Source organism: Ctenopharyngodon idella, chromosome 14, assembly GCF_019924925.1.
Source record: "Ctenopharyngodon idella isolate HZGC_01 chromosome 14, HZGC01, whole genome shotgun sequence".
Classification (NCBI taxonomy): domain Eukaryota; kingdom Metazoa; phylum Chordata; class Actinopteri; order Cypriniformes; family Xenocyprididae; genus Ctenopharyngodon; species Ctenopharyngodon idella.
The window spans coordinates 16,359,863-16,376,986 of record NC_067233.1 but is presented as its reverse complement, the minus strand read 5'-3'; the positions used below and the strand labels follow the sequence as shown (position 1 = coordinate 16,376,986).

At 37.7% G+C, this 17,124-nt stretch overlaps 1 protein-coding gene across 4 annotated transcripts in view; it reads left to right on the top strand.

Annotated features, from left to right (window-relative positions):
• The window catches only part of LOC127494526 (A disintegrin and metalloproteinase with thrombospondin motifs 2), a 174,840-nt gene that overhangs the window by 136,866 nt on the left and 20,850 nt on the right, over window positions 1-17,124 (top strand). For all 4 annotated transcript variants that reach the window (XM_051860484.1, XM_051860482.1, XM_051860483.1 and 1 more), the window contains exons 5-7: window positions 5,953-6,036; window positions 16,303-16,459; window positions 16,695-16,800. In XM_051860484.1, the coding sequence (XP_051716444.1) occupies window positions 5,953-6,036; window positions 16,303-16,459; window positions 16,695-16,800 (347 nt within the window). The remainder of the gene's footprint in view (window positions 1-5,952; window positions 6,037-16,302; window positions 16,460-16,694; window positions 16,801-17,124) is intronic.

Sequence of the window (17,124 nt, the reverse complement as noted above, 5' to 3'; positions counted from 1 at the left end):
GTTTGCTGTAGGCCGGAGACTGTCGCTGTCCTGCCATGATGGGGAAGAGCAGGGAGCGGGGGACTCTCTCGCTGCCTGCCCGAAACCGGAGGAGCGTCCCTGTCCACAAGGCATCAGAGGAATTAGAGGACCGTCCACCAAGGGGTATCCAGCACCACTGCCAGGCATCACAGAGGAGTTCACCCAGCTGGGGGAGGACCGGATGGCAGTGCGTTTTGGGAACCAGACCAAGAATTTTTTTTCCCTCTTTCCCCTCTGTCTCTCCTCATCCTTCCGTCTTTTTTTCTCTTGCCTCGTCTGTCCTTACGGCCTCCTTCTTCCCTGAATGTGAACTTTGTTACAACCTGTGATAAAGGAAACCTTTTGGCACTTAAATCCCTTCTATCGAAGTTCTTTTTACAGTTTGGCAGGGCCAGATGATAAACAGGTCTGATAAGATAAAAATTGGCCTCTTTAAATGGCTCTTTTTCATGGCTCTTTCTCACTGGTTTAATCTATTTGATAAGGGAATGTTGGTCATTATGCTAATATTTCTCATCACATTATCACCCCAACCACACACACACACTATGCACTGACTACTCATTCGGTCAATGACCACACACACACATAGATTTTTTTTTCTATCCGCACCCTCTGCTATTTTTTCACTCTCCCCTCCTTCCTATAAAGCGGTGAAGTCACAATGCTAGCCCCTGCTGCATTATTAATGGGATATTAATGATTTTCTGACTTGCCGACCTCTAGGTCTCCATTAGTTACCTGTAGGCTGATGAAACCCAGTGCTCCTGAACAAGGCCAGCAACCAGGGCAGTACTAATGAGACCTACACTCTCACGGTCATTAACATAGAGAGAGATGGGTGGGAAGGGGGAATCTATAGGGGTTTTATTCTGTAGGAGGTTGAGGAAGAAACCTATTGGTGTTACTAAAGATTTGTGACTCTAATTAATATTAAGCTTTCCAAGAATGTGTGCATTTGTATATTAGTGGTGGGTAGTATACAACAGCGTTTTAGTAGCATGTTAAAATTTTTAAACCTCTAAGATTTTGATAATACAGCTTTTACAAGAATAAAGTCTTTAATAATCCTCATAATATTAAATGTTATCAACAGTGTTGGGGAAAGTTACTTTTAAAAGTAATGTATTACAATATTGCGTTACTCCCTAAAAAAGTAACTAATTGTGTTAGTTACTTTTTATGAAAAGTATTGCGTTACATTACTTTTGTGTTACTTTTTATCACCTGGGATGGGCTTGATTGTTTATTTTTTAATAACAACAAAAAAAAGTTCTTTTTTTGGCAAATGTTTAGGCCCTTTTACCCCAAAAGTGAAATGAATATGCCTCAGGCTGAAAAAAATGCATATTTACGCCCGTACAATACCGAAAATATTGAAACAGCAATGCATATTGCTGATTATTGCATTTCATTCACTTAATGGAGTTTGTGGTCACAGTTTCATTGGATCGCGGATCCTTTATGTCGGATACGACTGACCAATATTGATTAGCCTACATCTTGGATAAGATTCGCAACTACAACACACACATTCATGCTCAAACGCAGATATGTTCTACGTGTCTAAAGTATAGAAAGAATAAACTCATTGATTTCACTTAACAACTTATAATCTGCATGTATAATTGTTACAGTTGCTATAGTAGCAAAGCACGATGCAGACGAAGATGACGATAATAACAATACTTTAATATAACACAGGAGATTCCAACAGGGTAGATAACATAACTCACGTGTGAACATGAACGAGAACGGACCAGGAGTGAAGGAGAACTCTGGGTATATATACATGTGACCAACAAAGGGAAACTAAACAAGGTGATGAGTTAATTAACGAGACACAGGTGGATCAAATGAACTAATAAAACAGGCAGGGGAAAACTAGGTCACAGAACACAGTACATATAACAATAATAAACCTTAGAAAAATTTTTTTTACATCTGTTGACAAAAATTTTTTGCAGGTTTTAATAAAATGTTATTTATTAACAGTAGTCAATAAGCATATTTCCAGTACGTGCCTCAGGCTTGCATGGTATCATCAACTCATCAGACTCCTCGGTAATCCTCGGCAAACTTCGACAGTTGGTTGAACCTGGCTCAATCGGTTCTTTTTGAGTCGGACGTGCTACTTCAGCTTGTGCGTCGTGCGTCTTGCGTCATTAACCCGGAACCGAACTGAACCGAACCAGCTCGACCGATTACTTCCTGAGAACGGCTTCAACCGGCTCAAAAGAATGATTTGTTCAAGAACCCTACATCACTATTCAACACTATTATTTCTAAATCTAATATAAAGTAATTTTCGCTTATTAGTATGGTAGAATTAGATCATTGAAGGTCAGCAGCAAAGACATTGGTTAAAGTGAGATTAAATACATAAAGTATTTGTGTAATTTAATATAGTTAATTATTACAGGTTTGCGTAAACTTCATTTGGAGGTATACTGAATGTTTTTGTGTAAGTGAGATGAGTAAATGCATGTTCACATTTAGTCTAGAACTACAATAACCATCATGTTCACACAGCGCACACAATGCCTCTGCACTTTATTTCTCTCAACATGGAGACAGGAGAGCGGTCAGTGAATAAATCTGAAAAAGTTATTTAGTTAAAAACGTTATTTATTTAAAAAAGTAAATTGCGTTACTTATTTGAAAAAGTAACTTAGATATTTTGTTGTAAATTGAAAAAGTACTTTACTAGTTACTTGAAAAAGTAATCTGATTACGTAACTCAAGTTACTTGTAATGCGTTACCCCCAACACTGGTTATCAATATATATATTTTTTTAAATATTACTACTTGAATCAACACTTTAGACATTCTAACTATAAGTAACTTTGCAACATGACAACTATCAGTCATTAGAGTATTAGTAGACTGTCTGCTTTATATCTATAATAATACTTAATAAAAATTTGTTACATTTTATATAGCCCTTTTCTGGGTACCAAAGCGTTTTACATATGGAAGGGGGACTCTCCTTACCCACCACCAATGTGCAACATCCACCTGGATGATGCGACAGCAGCCATATTCCGCCAGAACGCCCACCACAAACCAGTTTATTGGTGGAGAGGAGACAGAGTGATGAAGCCAGTCAGTACATGGGGATGATTAGGAGGTCAGGCACTGATGTTGGACGAGAAGGCCTGGCTCGCAGTTTCCGCTCTAATTCATCCAAAAGGTGTTCTATCGGGTTGAGGTCAGGACTCTGTGCAGGCCAGTCAAGTTCCTCCACACCAAACTCGCTCATCCATGTCTTTATGGACCTTGCTTTGTGCACTGGTGCGCAGTCATGTTGGAAAAGTAAGGGGCCACAGAGTTGGGAGCATGAAATTGTCCAAAATGTCTTGGTATGCTGAAGCATTAAGAGTTCCTTTCACTGGAACTAAGGGGCCAAGCCCAACCCATGAAAAACAAAACCACACCATAATCCCCCCTCCACCAAACTTTACACTTGGCACAATGCAGTCAGGCAAGTACCGTTCTCCTGGAAACCGCCAAACCCAGACTCGTCCATTGGATTGCCAGACAGAGAAGCGTGATTTGTCACTCCAGAGAACTTACCAGATTGTCCGACCTCCTCACTCTCTTTCTTCCAAGCAAGATCTTTTTCATTCCTGTTTCTATAAAAGTACGAAGATGTATCGTACAGCGACGATGATTTTGTCCTCCATTGTTGTTCCGGATTTCTGCCTCCGCTCGCTACGTCATAATCACGTCACTACTAGAGCAAGCTCCTGATTGCTTAACGTGGCGCGAATATTTGCCAAAGTTCAGATTTTTCAACTTGCGCGATTCGTGCGAATCACGCGTTACGCGCGTCAAATGCCCGAAATGCTCGATTCGCACCACGTCATTTTCGCGCGAATGACGACTTCTACGCACTGTGCACCTCAGCATGCGCTGACCCTGCTCTGTGATTTTATGTAGCCTACCACTTCGTGGCTGAGTTGCTGTTGTTCCCAATTGCTTCCACTTTGTTATGATACCACTAACAGTTGACTGAGGAATATTTAGTAGTGAGGAAATTTCACGAATGGGACTTATTGCACAGGTGGCAACCTATCATGGTACCACGCTTGAATTCACTGAGCTCCTGAGAGCGACCCATTCTTTCACAAATGTTGTAGAAGCAGTCTGCATGCCTAGGTGCTTGATTTTATACACCTGTGGCCATGGAAGTGATTGGAACACCTGAATTCAATGATTTGGAGGGGTGTCCCAATACTTTTGGCAATATATATATATATATATATATATATATATGTGTGTGTGTGTGTGTGTGTGTGTATCATATATCAGCCTTAGTGTAAACTGTAATAATGTGAGAGAAATGAACTTTTTCTTTGAAGTGAAGTCTGGAAACAAGGCAGTAGCCATATCCCATCATGCACTGCTTCTCCTAATGCAGAGTCCTGAGGTGTTGCACAGTGTGTGTTCCGTATGAAAGTCGTGCCTCAGTTTAACGATCATTAACGTTCAGAACACTGGAGTCATGGTCACCTGGCTTTGCCTTCTATGCCTTTACTAGTCATCTGTATTAACATGGTTACTAAGGCAACCAAGCCTAAGAGCTGCGCTCTTTAGAATTTCTGAAGAAATCTTGGCGAACTCTACGGAAAAGGCCTATACACTAGTTTGAAAGATAAGCTTTTGGCAGCTGCAGACACATATACTGATTTAAAACTGAAGGGGAAGAGATGATGAATTCAGAAAAGTTGTGAATTGTAAAAACAAAGTCTGCAGAAACATAACGAAACACTGACAAACAGACAGCACAACCAGGACATATTCCGACAGTCAAAAGGAATGACAGCAAACGAAGAGGGAATGCCAGGAATACAGAGAGAGAGAGGGAGGGAGAGAGAGGGCTCCGCCCCATTCTGAAGTTTGCCGGTTGCTTGGCAATATAAAAGAGCAGGTGAGTCGGTGCAGCGACACATCGGTTTCGGAAAGCATGTTGTATAATCTTTTCCTTCTTCCTTGCCACCCTCTTTTAAACCCCTTTCTTCTTGTCTGTCTTCGTCTCTTTTTCTCGCTCCCCCTCCCGCAGTCTGTCCATCAGAAATCTCATTATTGTTGGCTGTGTATACATCTCAGTGTCTCATTAGCAGGCTTCCAGAGCGGCAGAGGACACAATGTCTGAACTTCTGTACCAATTTGTCTGCCTCTGTCTCCCTCTCTGTCTGGAAACCGCGTTTCCCACAGTGCATTAGGCCCATCCTTCAGCAAACTGAATAAGTAAAGATGGCTGAGGCACGGGGTGAGAAGTCAAACTGGAGAATCATGGGAATTGAAAAAGGCTCTCTTGAACATTATTGGGACCTCTGTAGTTTGTCTGTGTGTTGCTACATGTGTGCTACATTGCTGTCTCTGTGGGGACCAAATGACCCCTAAAATTTGGTAAAACCTTAAAAACCATGCTGAAAAGTGGCCTGGCCTGAGATGGTTTGCTGGTCTTAGCTGGCTTAAGATGTTCTAGCTGTTCCCCCCCCCCTGAAACCTCTCTAAAACCAGCAAATCAGACTAGTTTGTGTTTTTACCGCTCTGGGAGCCTGCAATATTTTTGAATGAAGTCTCTTGTGCTCACCAAGGCGGCACTCATTTGATCAAAAATACAGTAAAAACAATATTGAGAAACATTGTAAAATATAATTTATTCCTATGATGGCACAGTTGAATTTTCAGCAGCCATTACTCCAGTCTTCAGTGTCACATGATCCTTCAGAAATCTGATTTGATAATAATCAGAACTGTTTCTTGATGGGGAAAAATGTTGAAACTGTTACCCTAACCCTCTTTAATTCCCCCCCAGAATTCTTTAATTAATAGAAAGCTTAAAAGCAGCACTTTTTAAAAATAGAAATCTTTTGTAAGCTCTTAATGTTGGATCTAACACCGCTTTTCTCTCTTCACAGGTTAACGAGATCTATCATGACCATTCTCTTGGGGCACGAATAAACGTGGTGCTAGTTCGGATTGTTTTGGTGGATGCCAAAAAGGTAAGGACCATTGTGTGTGAATTATCAATCTAATGACATCAGATGCATCAGATATCAGATGAAAAGTTTAAATTAAGCATGAAATAAAAATTTTCCCTATTTGCTATTTTATTGCACACTCCTGGTTTTAGTACACAAGATCATCATGTTTGATTCAGTACATCTTTTATCTACATTTAAAAAAAAAAAAAAAAAAAAAATTCAAATGACATCACAAATCTTTGTAGTCATATTTTGTATAATCTTTTATTTAGTGAAATGCTTCAGAGACAAACAATTTGTCTCTTCACTGTGGTTTTGTGACAGTTTTAACATTGTTCAAGGAGTCTCAGGTTGCATTCAAAATCACATACTCTCTTGAGTAGATACTTATTTTGAAAAAGTAATTACTTCATAACCGCTAAAAAAGTATGTTCTATATAGTATGAATATGTGTAATATGAATGTAATCTGGACGTAGTACTTTCGCCATGTTGCCCTTATCACTTACCAGCGTAAGTTGCGTCGTGTCACCGCCATTCACAAATCCTCTCCCGTGGCCTCATGGGATAGTAAAGTGTCCATCGTATGCACACTTCAAAATCTCGCCGGTAGAAGTAGTTCATCTGGGTACTTTTTGCCTACTTTTTTATGAGTACTGTGAATTTGGAAGTCAGAAATCAGTCTTCTTCTGTCACATACTGTTAATAGAGAAGTATGTGATTTCGGATGCAGCCCCATACATTAAGCTGTGGCTCAACCAGTGGCATGAGTTTAGGACAGGGCTAACTTTTTTTTAATCAGATGAAGACGGACGGAGTGATTGGGAAACTTTATTTTCAATTCAGTTTGGTTTCGCTAGTAGCGGAGAAATTACACACTTCTCTTTAATAGTTGGTGTTTCATCTAAGACGGATTTCATGTTCAGACTCTAGTTTTCAATCTGATAGAGCACTGATGTAACCTAGTTACATCAAAAAACATCATTTTTTCTTTTTACAAAAATTCCCAAATGAACCATTTTGCTGTCTGTAGCCATTTAGCACCTTTGCAGCTCTGTGTCATGACAGTTTGACATATTTCATCAGCAACAAACATGTATAGACACACACTCCATTTCTCTCTCTCTTCCACCCTCTGTCTCACACTCACACCTACACAAACACATAAACACACTGCTAGCTTAGCTTATATGCACATCTTTTTCCCACCCCCTTCTGCTGGGTGCTCACCATGGCCTAGGGCCTGTTATTCCACCGGACTGAGCAAACGGGAACTAAAAGCACAGCTTTCCCATGGGAGTGTTTTCAAAGTCGCACGCCTTCACAGTTCAACACCAAAGCACACAGAGTGCTGATGTTATGCAATTGCCTTCCTAATACCCCCACCCCAACACATAAACACGCACACACCAGCACCTCCCCTATGGGACCGAGCAAAGGATTCTGGGAAGAAGAATCAAGAATGCCAGATAAACAATCAATGATGACCCTGCCTCATTCATAAACAGAGCTCCATAAAATGCTACTCTTCCTGTAACTGGAGATCAGGGGGAGGCTGATCTCAGATCAGGGAGCCAGTCTCAGATGTGGTTGACCTGATAGTCACCACAGTTCTAGGCTCAGCTTTCATCTGTCACACACACAAAAAACTAGGTTCTTCAGCGGTTCTTTGGGGTGGTTGAGGTGCTATATAGCACCGCTACTGTATAAAGAACCTGTTAAGCCCGGTATGGTTCTTCAGCAGTTCTTTGGGGTGGTTAAGGTGCTATATAGCACCACTGCCATACAAAGAACCCGTTAAGCTCCTGTATACAGTAGTTCTTTAAAAACTCTCTCTTAGTTTAATTGGGGAAAGGATTAAAAAAATTACATTAAAATACATGTTTCCTGAAGATAATGTGGTTCTCAACCTTTTTGCCCCTAAGGCCCCCCGTAAGTAAATATTCCAGGGCCCCCACATGAGACTTTCTGACCTCAGAAAAGCATAAAAGTGTATCAAAACAGCTCTTGCCATTGTAGTAAATTCCCGTTCATAGCAAACGAGAGTGGAGTAACATATCTAAAATCTAAGGAGGAGAATAGGGTGGTGGTGGGATACAACAAGACAGTTCGGATACTGAGAGCTGTCAGTTGCAGTTTAAATGATGTGGAAGTAGGAATACAATTAGAGGACGAGAGAAAGCTAAGACATGGTGATTGGCTGTAGTTTTTGAATGAATGTAAACTGATAAGAGGTTCGAAAGTAGGAGGCGTTTGTGAAGTCAGTTACATACCGAAATTATGTCACAAACTTTAATGAAAAAGGATATATTCATATATTAACTGCTTTGTGTTATTTATGTAGTCAAATAATTAGGCTATATCTTGATGTTTTATGATTGAAGCATTATGTAAGTAAAGTTTTCAATCAACTCTTATGGTTCTACATAGTACCATTTGACAAAGGTGCTGTATAGCACCTTTAAAGATAGATGCTATATAGCACTTTAAGTGGTTCCCCTATGATTACATGCCAATGAACCATTTTTAGTGCTACAGTATTTAGCACCATTTTTGTTTAGCTCCTCACTAAGAAAATCCCATATCTCTTCAGTATCTCACCTAGAAATGAGATTAAATGAATAGCAATAATGTGCATTACATATGCATTAGTGGTGGAGATTTTTCAGTGACTATTTACGTAGTTTTTGCTACAAACAAGATTTTGGTGTGACAGCCATACGCATTCGACTTGCGTCCAAAAAACGTTAACTTCTGCAACATAGTACACAATGCCATGATATTCTATGCTACGCCATGACGTACTACGCTATGTCTTGCGTTACAACGCAAATACGTTGAATGCATATGGCTGTCGCACTGAAAATTATTAATATAACTCTGTGTTTGGCTGAAAGAAGAAACTCATATAGACGTAGGATGGTTTGAGGGTAAATTATAGGGTAATTTTCATTTTTGGGTGAACTAACACTTTAATTCAAGTTATTTGTGTAAAACACTGATTTATTCCAGAACAAAACAAGTGACTAATGACTGAGTCATTGAATACTTAATTAGTTCATAAATACTGATTAATTCATTCAGGAACAAAACACTTGATTAGTTTTAAGAGTGAATCATTGATTTGTTCCCATTAATCATTGAATCATTCACATGATTGATTGAATCAATCATTTATGAGTGAGTCTTCAAATCATTAATTTAAGCAATTCGTTCAAAACACTTCATTCACTCATTCAGGAACAAACAAGTGACTGCCTTTATGAGAGAGTCATTGAATTATTTACTTGACCAGTTTGTTCGCAAATACTGATACATTTAGGAACAAAATAACTGAATTATTAAATCATACATGAATCAATGAGTGCGTGATTAATTCATTCAGTTATGAGTGAGTAATTCAAACATTTATTCAACTGATTTGTTCAAAAACACTAATTCTTTCAGGAAAGCCACTATTGTGCGTTGCTCAGAGACAAAACTTTTTTGCTGTTGTTTTGTACCTTTTGTAAGAGTAATTGGCAACATTGTGTCTAAAATGTAAGTTGCTCAATTAAGTTCATTAAGTACTCATTAAGTTTATTGAACTGTTGTATAAAAGCAATATCACACTTGCACTCGTGCTGAAATATATTAACTTTTGCTAATGTGATATTGCTTAATTGTCTTATTTGTTTCTATGTTTATTTCTCCTAAGGATATTTAGGGGGTACAAAAGACAAAAGTTTTACTTTAGGTCAAGTATGTAAATTTCATTTTTATTAGAATACTTTCTCTCATGCCAGTTTGACATTTAATTAAGCCTGTCACAGGTTAAATTCCCATAGGTTAATGGGAGTTTAGAAAAGTTATTATTATTTTTTTGTGACGTTAATTCTGTTTGGTCCCACTTCACCTTTAAATGAAACAATCCTGAGACAAACACAATGGAGCTTTAAAAGAGCAATTTTCCTCAGGGAATGTCTGAATAATATGATATCTGAAAAAATACATCTTAATAAATTGTGAAGTTAACACCTACACCATTTATTTAATCAGTTTCAAGTTCAGGAAGAAAGGATCTTTTCTCCAGGAGTGCTATCTAGGTGCGTAACCCATGAGGAAGATATTTTTAAGCCACTTAAACATGACAATCCATCACCTCTCTATATCTGCGACGGAGCTTACCATTACCACAAATGTCAGTTCACCCAGCGGGAGGAATAGCTCACAACGCTATGGTGCCCTCAAATTTTGCTCTTCTTACTGAGACACTATACCACCCCCAGACATTATGATAAATGGTGATTTTTCCTCAGTGACAGATAGTGTGGGGGGTTACATGGTGATTACGTGTGGTTTCAGGTGAGATGGAGAGACAGAGGTCTGCAGCAGGTCAGGCAGATGGCGTTTCCTGCACTGATTTGTGGTGATTGTCCCTCTGGCCTTGTCTTTCCAGGATTAAGTTCTTAAAATGCAAACTGTCCCACATGAACTCATCAAGCGGTTGACACACAGGACTCTCTCTCTCTCTGTCAGTTCTCTCTTCGTCTCTGTCCCTGTGCTCATACATCCTCTGGTTTCCTTTCCATTCTGTCTTTTTCCTTCAGTCTGTTGCTGGTCACGCTTCATCTGCCTCTCACTGTGACTTAAAAATTCCATTCAGGGATGTGGTGGCCACAGGGAGCACCGGGACATTCCCAGTGGGTCGGTTGACCTGTGGGCTGGCTGTCTAAACCCAATTTAGATACAAAATAAATATACAATGATTTTAAAGAGGAAAAAAAACTTTCTGACATCATCAAGTGGCAGATTCTGGCATAGATGGCATGAAACAAAATAAATGCAATTGACTACATCCCTGATACCTAGTTTATGGGCAATTTGTATGCGCGATTTGAACTCAGGTCACAGCAATGTTTCCATCACTGCTATTTTAGTATTATTTACATATATTATCATTTCTATTAACATTTTGAATTAGCTCTTATTTTTTTCAGTTTTTGTTTTAGTTAAATTTTGTTTTGCTTTTTTGTGTGTATATATATATATATATATATATATATATATATATATATATAACCATTGTTTGACTGTGTATGTATGTATGTGTGTGTGTGTGTATGTATATATATATATATATATATATATATATATATATATACATACACACACAGTCAAACAAATTTATTCAGACACCTTAAACATTTCATTCATTAATACAGTTTATTCACTATAATTTAAAAAGATGGTAATAAAATATGGCAAGATCTCAGAGTTAAACTGTGTCAGAAAAAAAATAATCTTAATTATGTCAGATAACACTTAAGCAAAACATGGTCAGATCAAAGTGTCTGAATAATTTTTAGTTCCACATTTTTATCAATTTTACTGGTAGTCCACTGTATGAAGAATTTTTGGGTATAATATGTCACAGTTTACTTTATTTTGCTATCCTCACTTACACAAATGAACTATAGTGTCCTGCACCCACTAGTAAAAATATACCAAAAATATAAAAAATGTCTGAATAATTTTTTGGTTTGACTGTATATACATTACATTTCTTTATTTTAATTAACAAACATGTTTTTAATAGATTTAGTTAATGATTATAACCGTGGTTTCCATCTAAATTGTGTATTTAATTTCTATGTAAAATTTGAATATTTCACAAATATACCAGTTTCCAACCTTCAGTATGTGTTCAAGAGAAAAGAAAAAAAACAAAACAAACATCACTGTCAGTGGGGGATTGGTGCAAAAATGTTTTATTTTCTTCTGAGTGTGTTAAGTCACATGACTTGAGGTAAAGTCACATGACTTTTTTGATGCACATTTTCCAGTGTAGTATATTTGTCTTCTTACTGAATGAAAAAAGTTATCCACCTGTTCACATTCACATGTTGGTATCCATCCAGCTTTTTAATGCAAGATTCCATTTATTTTCTCTCTTTTTTTAATTTTATTTTTATGTTTTTTTTTAATCTTTTGGGCATTTGTTTTAAAACTAAATAATAGAGCAAGCATTAATTTCTATTAGGCTGGAATAGTCCTTTTTTTTAAAGCTGTGTTCATACGAGTACATTTCAAGAATGTGAGTGAATATGCATATTTTTCAAAATTAACACATTCTTACAGGATTGTCATGACAGCAATTACAAAATAGCCAAAGTGCTTTAAATATAAATGACTAATAGCCTATAAAACTAGTTTGTGAAAACATGTTATGTAATTAAAACAAATACACATGCACAGAACTCAAATCATGGCTATCATAACTCAATGTATGCTTAGGGTGGGGATGTCGATGATGATTTTTTTTTCTTTTCTTTTTTCATTATTATTATCTGTTTACTTCCTGTTAAGTAGAGGCACATTAATGCAGTTGTTCCATTTCATTACATATTTGTTAACCTTTATCTCAGCTTCACTCTTTCAGTGTGGAAACCTTTCCACTGCTTTTTCTAATTCACACTCACTCGCATCCTCTAATCACTCTAGATCTCCCACTTATTTCAATAGCACTACCACAGATATACATCTTTCTCCATCTGTATCTTTTTCTCTCCACTTCTCCCTCCCTATTTTTCTCGCTCTTACACAAACGCCTGGTTCTTCCACACCCACTCCTCTCCCCTGCCGCCTCAGCCCCAATCAGCATGCAGCCTCGCCCGTCTTGCCAGCAGGTTGTCCATCATTCCCAATTACTGTGGCAACCGTTGCTGCCGGCAGCGGCACGCACCGATCAACCGAGTGACCCCGCGCACCTCCAACATGATTCCAACATCACAGTCTCTTCCGCACATCTGTTCTGCTCTTCCCCTCACCTAGCGCCGAAAAAGATAAAGAGACCCTGACACGACACACCCAGCATCAATCTACAGAGCGCGCGTGTGTCTAAGTGTGTGTGCGCGCGTGCGTTCGTTGGATCACAGAGACGATAAAGATACCGAGATGTTCTTTTAATGAGCATGCTTGCACGTCTGTCATGTATTCCGTTAACAAGAACAACAAGAGAAACTCTCCTGTGTACAGAATCCCGAGAAACACCCTTCATGACATTATCAACAAACATCTCAGTGATGGAATGTGGATAAGTGAAGATAAATCTTGTGTTTAGTAACTAGTTTACATTAGTTTGCTGCCTGCGCACAAACCTTCTGCATAAAAATCATCAGTCACAAATAAATGAAGTGTAATGAGAGAATAAAGCGCTGGATGCACTTGTGCTGAGAATGATGCTGAGTTGAGTTATTTCCCACCACCCTCTTTCTTTCCCATGGTGCACAGCAAGGCATTGGAATGGTGAAGCCTCCCTCTACTGGTTGATGAAGACATTGCAGCGTAGCTCTCAGAGTTCATGACCTTGATACAATGTAAAATAAGGCACAGGGAGAGAGAGAGAGAGGCAGTTTCAGGACACACATCTGGAAAGGATCTCCTTCTTCCAATGGCTCTCGTGGCCACGTCATCAAAACACAGCCACGCATTCCTGTCTGGATGTTTCTTCGCATACACATTTATCTCCCTGCACAGATTGCGGAAGAAAACCAGAGCAATGTTTACGTCTGTGTTCACACGAGTGTGAAATGAAGCAATAATAACAGCGTCATGGCTGCCATTTTTTCTTTTGTTATTATATAAACATTTCATGTCAAACGTGTTCAGTTTCACTATACAAATTATATTGATTGGATTGTTCAGTACTTTTAACATCAAAGGGTGTTAAATGATTGATGAACAATTGTTTCGTGCTTTTGTAGTTTGTGTTGACGTAATTGTTTAGGAGTCTGTCCTCTGATTAAAGGAGCAGCCTGGGTTCAGCATCTGTGATTTGACCGCAGAAAATAGTTTCGATTCATCCCTCAGAGTAATAACAAACAACAATTTTTCAGTGTTCAGTGATGTAATTATATTGGATGTCTAAGGGGCAAGTGCGTGAGATGCACTTTATATGAAATATACTATAGGTTTACTAGCATTAAAGGCTTAGTTCAACCAAAAGTGAAATTTCTGTCATTAATTACTCATCCTCATGTCGTTCTAAACCCGTAAGACCTTCGTTCATCTTTGGAACACAAATTATTAGATATTTTGATGAAATCCAAGAGGTTTTTTCATCCTCCATTGAAAGCAACAAAATTACTATCATTCAAGGTCCAGAAAAGTAGTAAAAACGTTGTTAAAATGTGACTACAGTAGTTCAACCTTAATATTATGAAGCGACAAGAATACTTTTTTTGCGCAAAAACAAAACAAAAATAACGACTTTATTCAACAAATTCATCTCTCCCCTGTCATTCTCATACGCTTTTTACGTTGCAGTGCTTCCAGGTTCTAAGTCCGAACGTCGGCTCAGTATTGGCTCACGTGAACCGATACTGCCAATACTGTCGAATAAAGTCGATTTTTTTTTTTTTTTTTTTCAAAAAAAAAGTATTCTTGTCGCTTCATAATATTAAGGTTGAATGACTGTAGTCACGTTGACTATTTAACAATGTTTTTACTACTTTTCTGGACCTTGAATAACAGTAATTTTGTTGCTTTCAATGGAGGATAAAAAAACCTTTTCATCAAAATATCTTAATTTGTGTTCCGAAGATGAACGAAGGTTCATCGCTCTTACGAGTGTGGAGCGACATGAGGGTAAGTAGTTAATGACAGAAATTTCATTTTTGGGTGAACTAACCCTTTAAATGGTCAGATTATTTGATATGACTAAAGAGACAATTTTAGCATACGATTCTATTACAGTACTTTCATGTTAACACATATAATGTATTCTGGTTATATACCACTGTGTCAAAGTTTGGGGTCAGTACATTTTTTTTTTTTTTTTATTAATTATATAATAATTAAAGTTAAATTAATTATAATTTATAGTTGATGCATTAAATTGATCCATAGTGACAGTAATGACCTTTATAATACTACAAAAGATTTCTTTTTCAAATAAATACTGTTGAACTATTTATTTCAAATAAATGCTTTATAAAAAACTTTCTATTCGCCCAAGAATTGTGAAAACATTACTGTTTACACAAAAATATTGAGCAGCACAACTGTTTTCAACATCAAAAATAATAAGAAATGTTTCTTCAGCACCAAATCAGCATATCAGAATGATTTCTGCAGGATCATATGACTCTAAAGACTGGAGTAATGATGCTGAAAATTCAGCTTTAATCAAAGGAATAAATTATATTTTAAAAAATATATTAAAGTAGAAAATAGTTATTTTAAATTGTAATAATAATTCACAGTAATTGCTGTTTTTGCTGTATTTTTTGATTAAAGAAATGCAGCCTTGGTGAGCGTAAGAGTTTTTTTTTTTTTTTTTCTTTTTTTTTTTTTTTTTGAAACATTCCAAAATCTTACCGACCCCAAACTTTTGAATGGTAGTGTACATACTACACTAGAGGTTTGATGGTAACAATCATCACTATTCATAACTTTCAAATCTTACTCACCCTTGTGTCCTTCCAAACCCTAATGACAAGATGGAATACAAATGTAAAGCTTTGGAATAGTAGTTGGTTTTATGATAGAATTTACATTTTTTGATGTACTGTTCCTATAAAGGGTTAGTTCACCCAAAAATGAAATTTCTGTCATTAATTACTCGCCCTCATGTTGTTCTACACCCGTAAGACCTTCGTTCATCTTCGGAACACAAATTAAGATATTCTGATGAAATCCGAGAGTTTTTTTATCATCCATGAAAGCAACAAAATTACCACATTCAATGTCCAGAAAAGTAGTAAAAACATTGGTAAAATAGTCAACGTGACTACAGTGGTTCAACTTTAATGCGACAAGAATACTTTTTGTGCGCAAAAACAAAACAAAAATAACGACTATATTTAACAATTTTCCTCTTCTCTGTCAGTCTGTTAAGCAGTTGGCGCAGTGCTGCGTTTCCATGTTTACTTCCGAACACCGGCTCATTATTGGCCGGTTTCTGCGTCAGCATCACACGCATGTTAACAATGTTTTTACTACTTTTCTGGACATTGAATGTGGTTATTTCGTTGCTTTCAATGGAGGATAAAAAAAAAAACCTCTAGGATTTCATCAAAATATCTTAATTTGTGTTCTGAAGATGAACGAAGGTCTTACGGGTGTGGAACGACATTTTGAGTAATTAATGACAGAAATTTCATTTTTGGGTGAACTAACCCTTTAATAGTTTGTATTGAACCTACAACTTAATTTAGATGTTTAGAACACACCTTCACCAGATTCCAATAGCGAAATCAAAATTTAGCTTTGAGTGTAACATCCTTCTCATGTATGCTTTCAGTCCACGAGTCTCATTGAGCTGGGCAACCCTTCTCAGAGTCTGGAGAATGTGTGTCGATGGGCTTTCGAACAGCAGAGGAAGGACACTAATGATAAAGAATACCACGATCACGCCATCTTTCTCACTCGTCAAGAGTTTGGACCCACGGGGATGCAGGGTAAAATGCACAAAGACACTCACCAACACAGCATCATCAACCTCCAGAGTTGCTATTAAAAGCAGATGATTATTCAAACATGAACACACACACACTACAAGAACATGCTACAGTGATCTTGAAATGATCTTGACCTCAGGCCTCAGATCAGTGGAAAATAAGAGCTAAAAATGTGTTTATAGTGATGAAGATGTGAGGAGGACAAACTCAGTCAGGTGTTCTTATGTGTTGCTAGGTTACGCTCCTGTCACAGGCATGTGTCATCCCGTACGGAGCTGCACTCTCAATCATGAGGATGGTTTCTCGTCTGCTTTTGTGGTGGCGCATGAAACCGGCCATGTGTGAGTACCTGCTGCACCCCTGCTTGCCTAATAATAGTATGTCAAAAGCTATCTCATATATTTTAATTTACACAACAGTTAGTTCTGGTGTTTGAATCTTATAGGTTGAGCTGCATTCGAACAGATGACTTTCCACTTTTTAGTAGTGGTGATTTTATAGTGATTCTTTCTGCAAGTTACATTAAAATGCCCATACAGTATATGGCAAAAAGTGACTGAATCAGTAAATCATTGGATTGTTCACAATCGATTTGTTTAAATCACTGATTAATTTATAAATAAACAAGTAACTGGCTTCATTTGAAACTGTATACTTCCCAACTA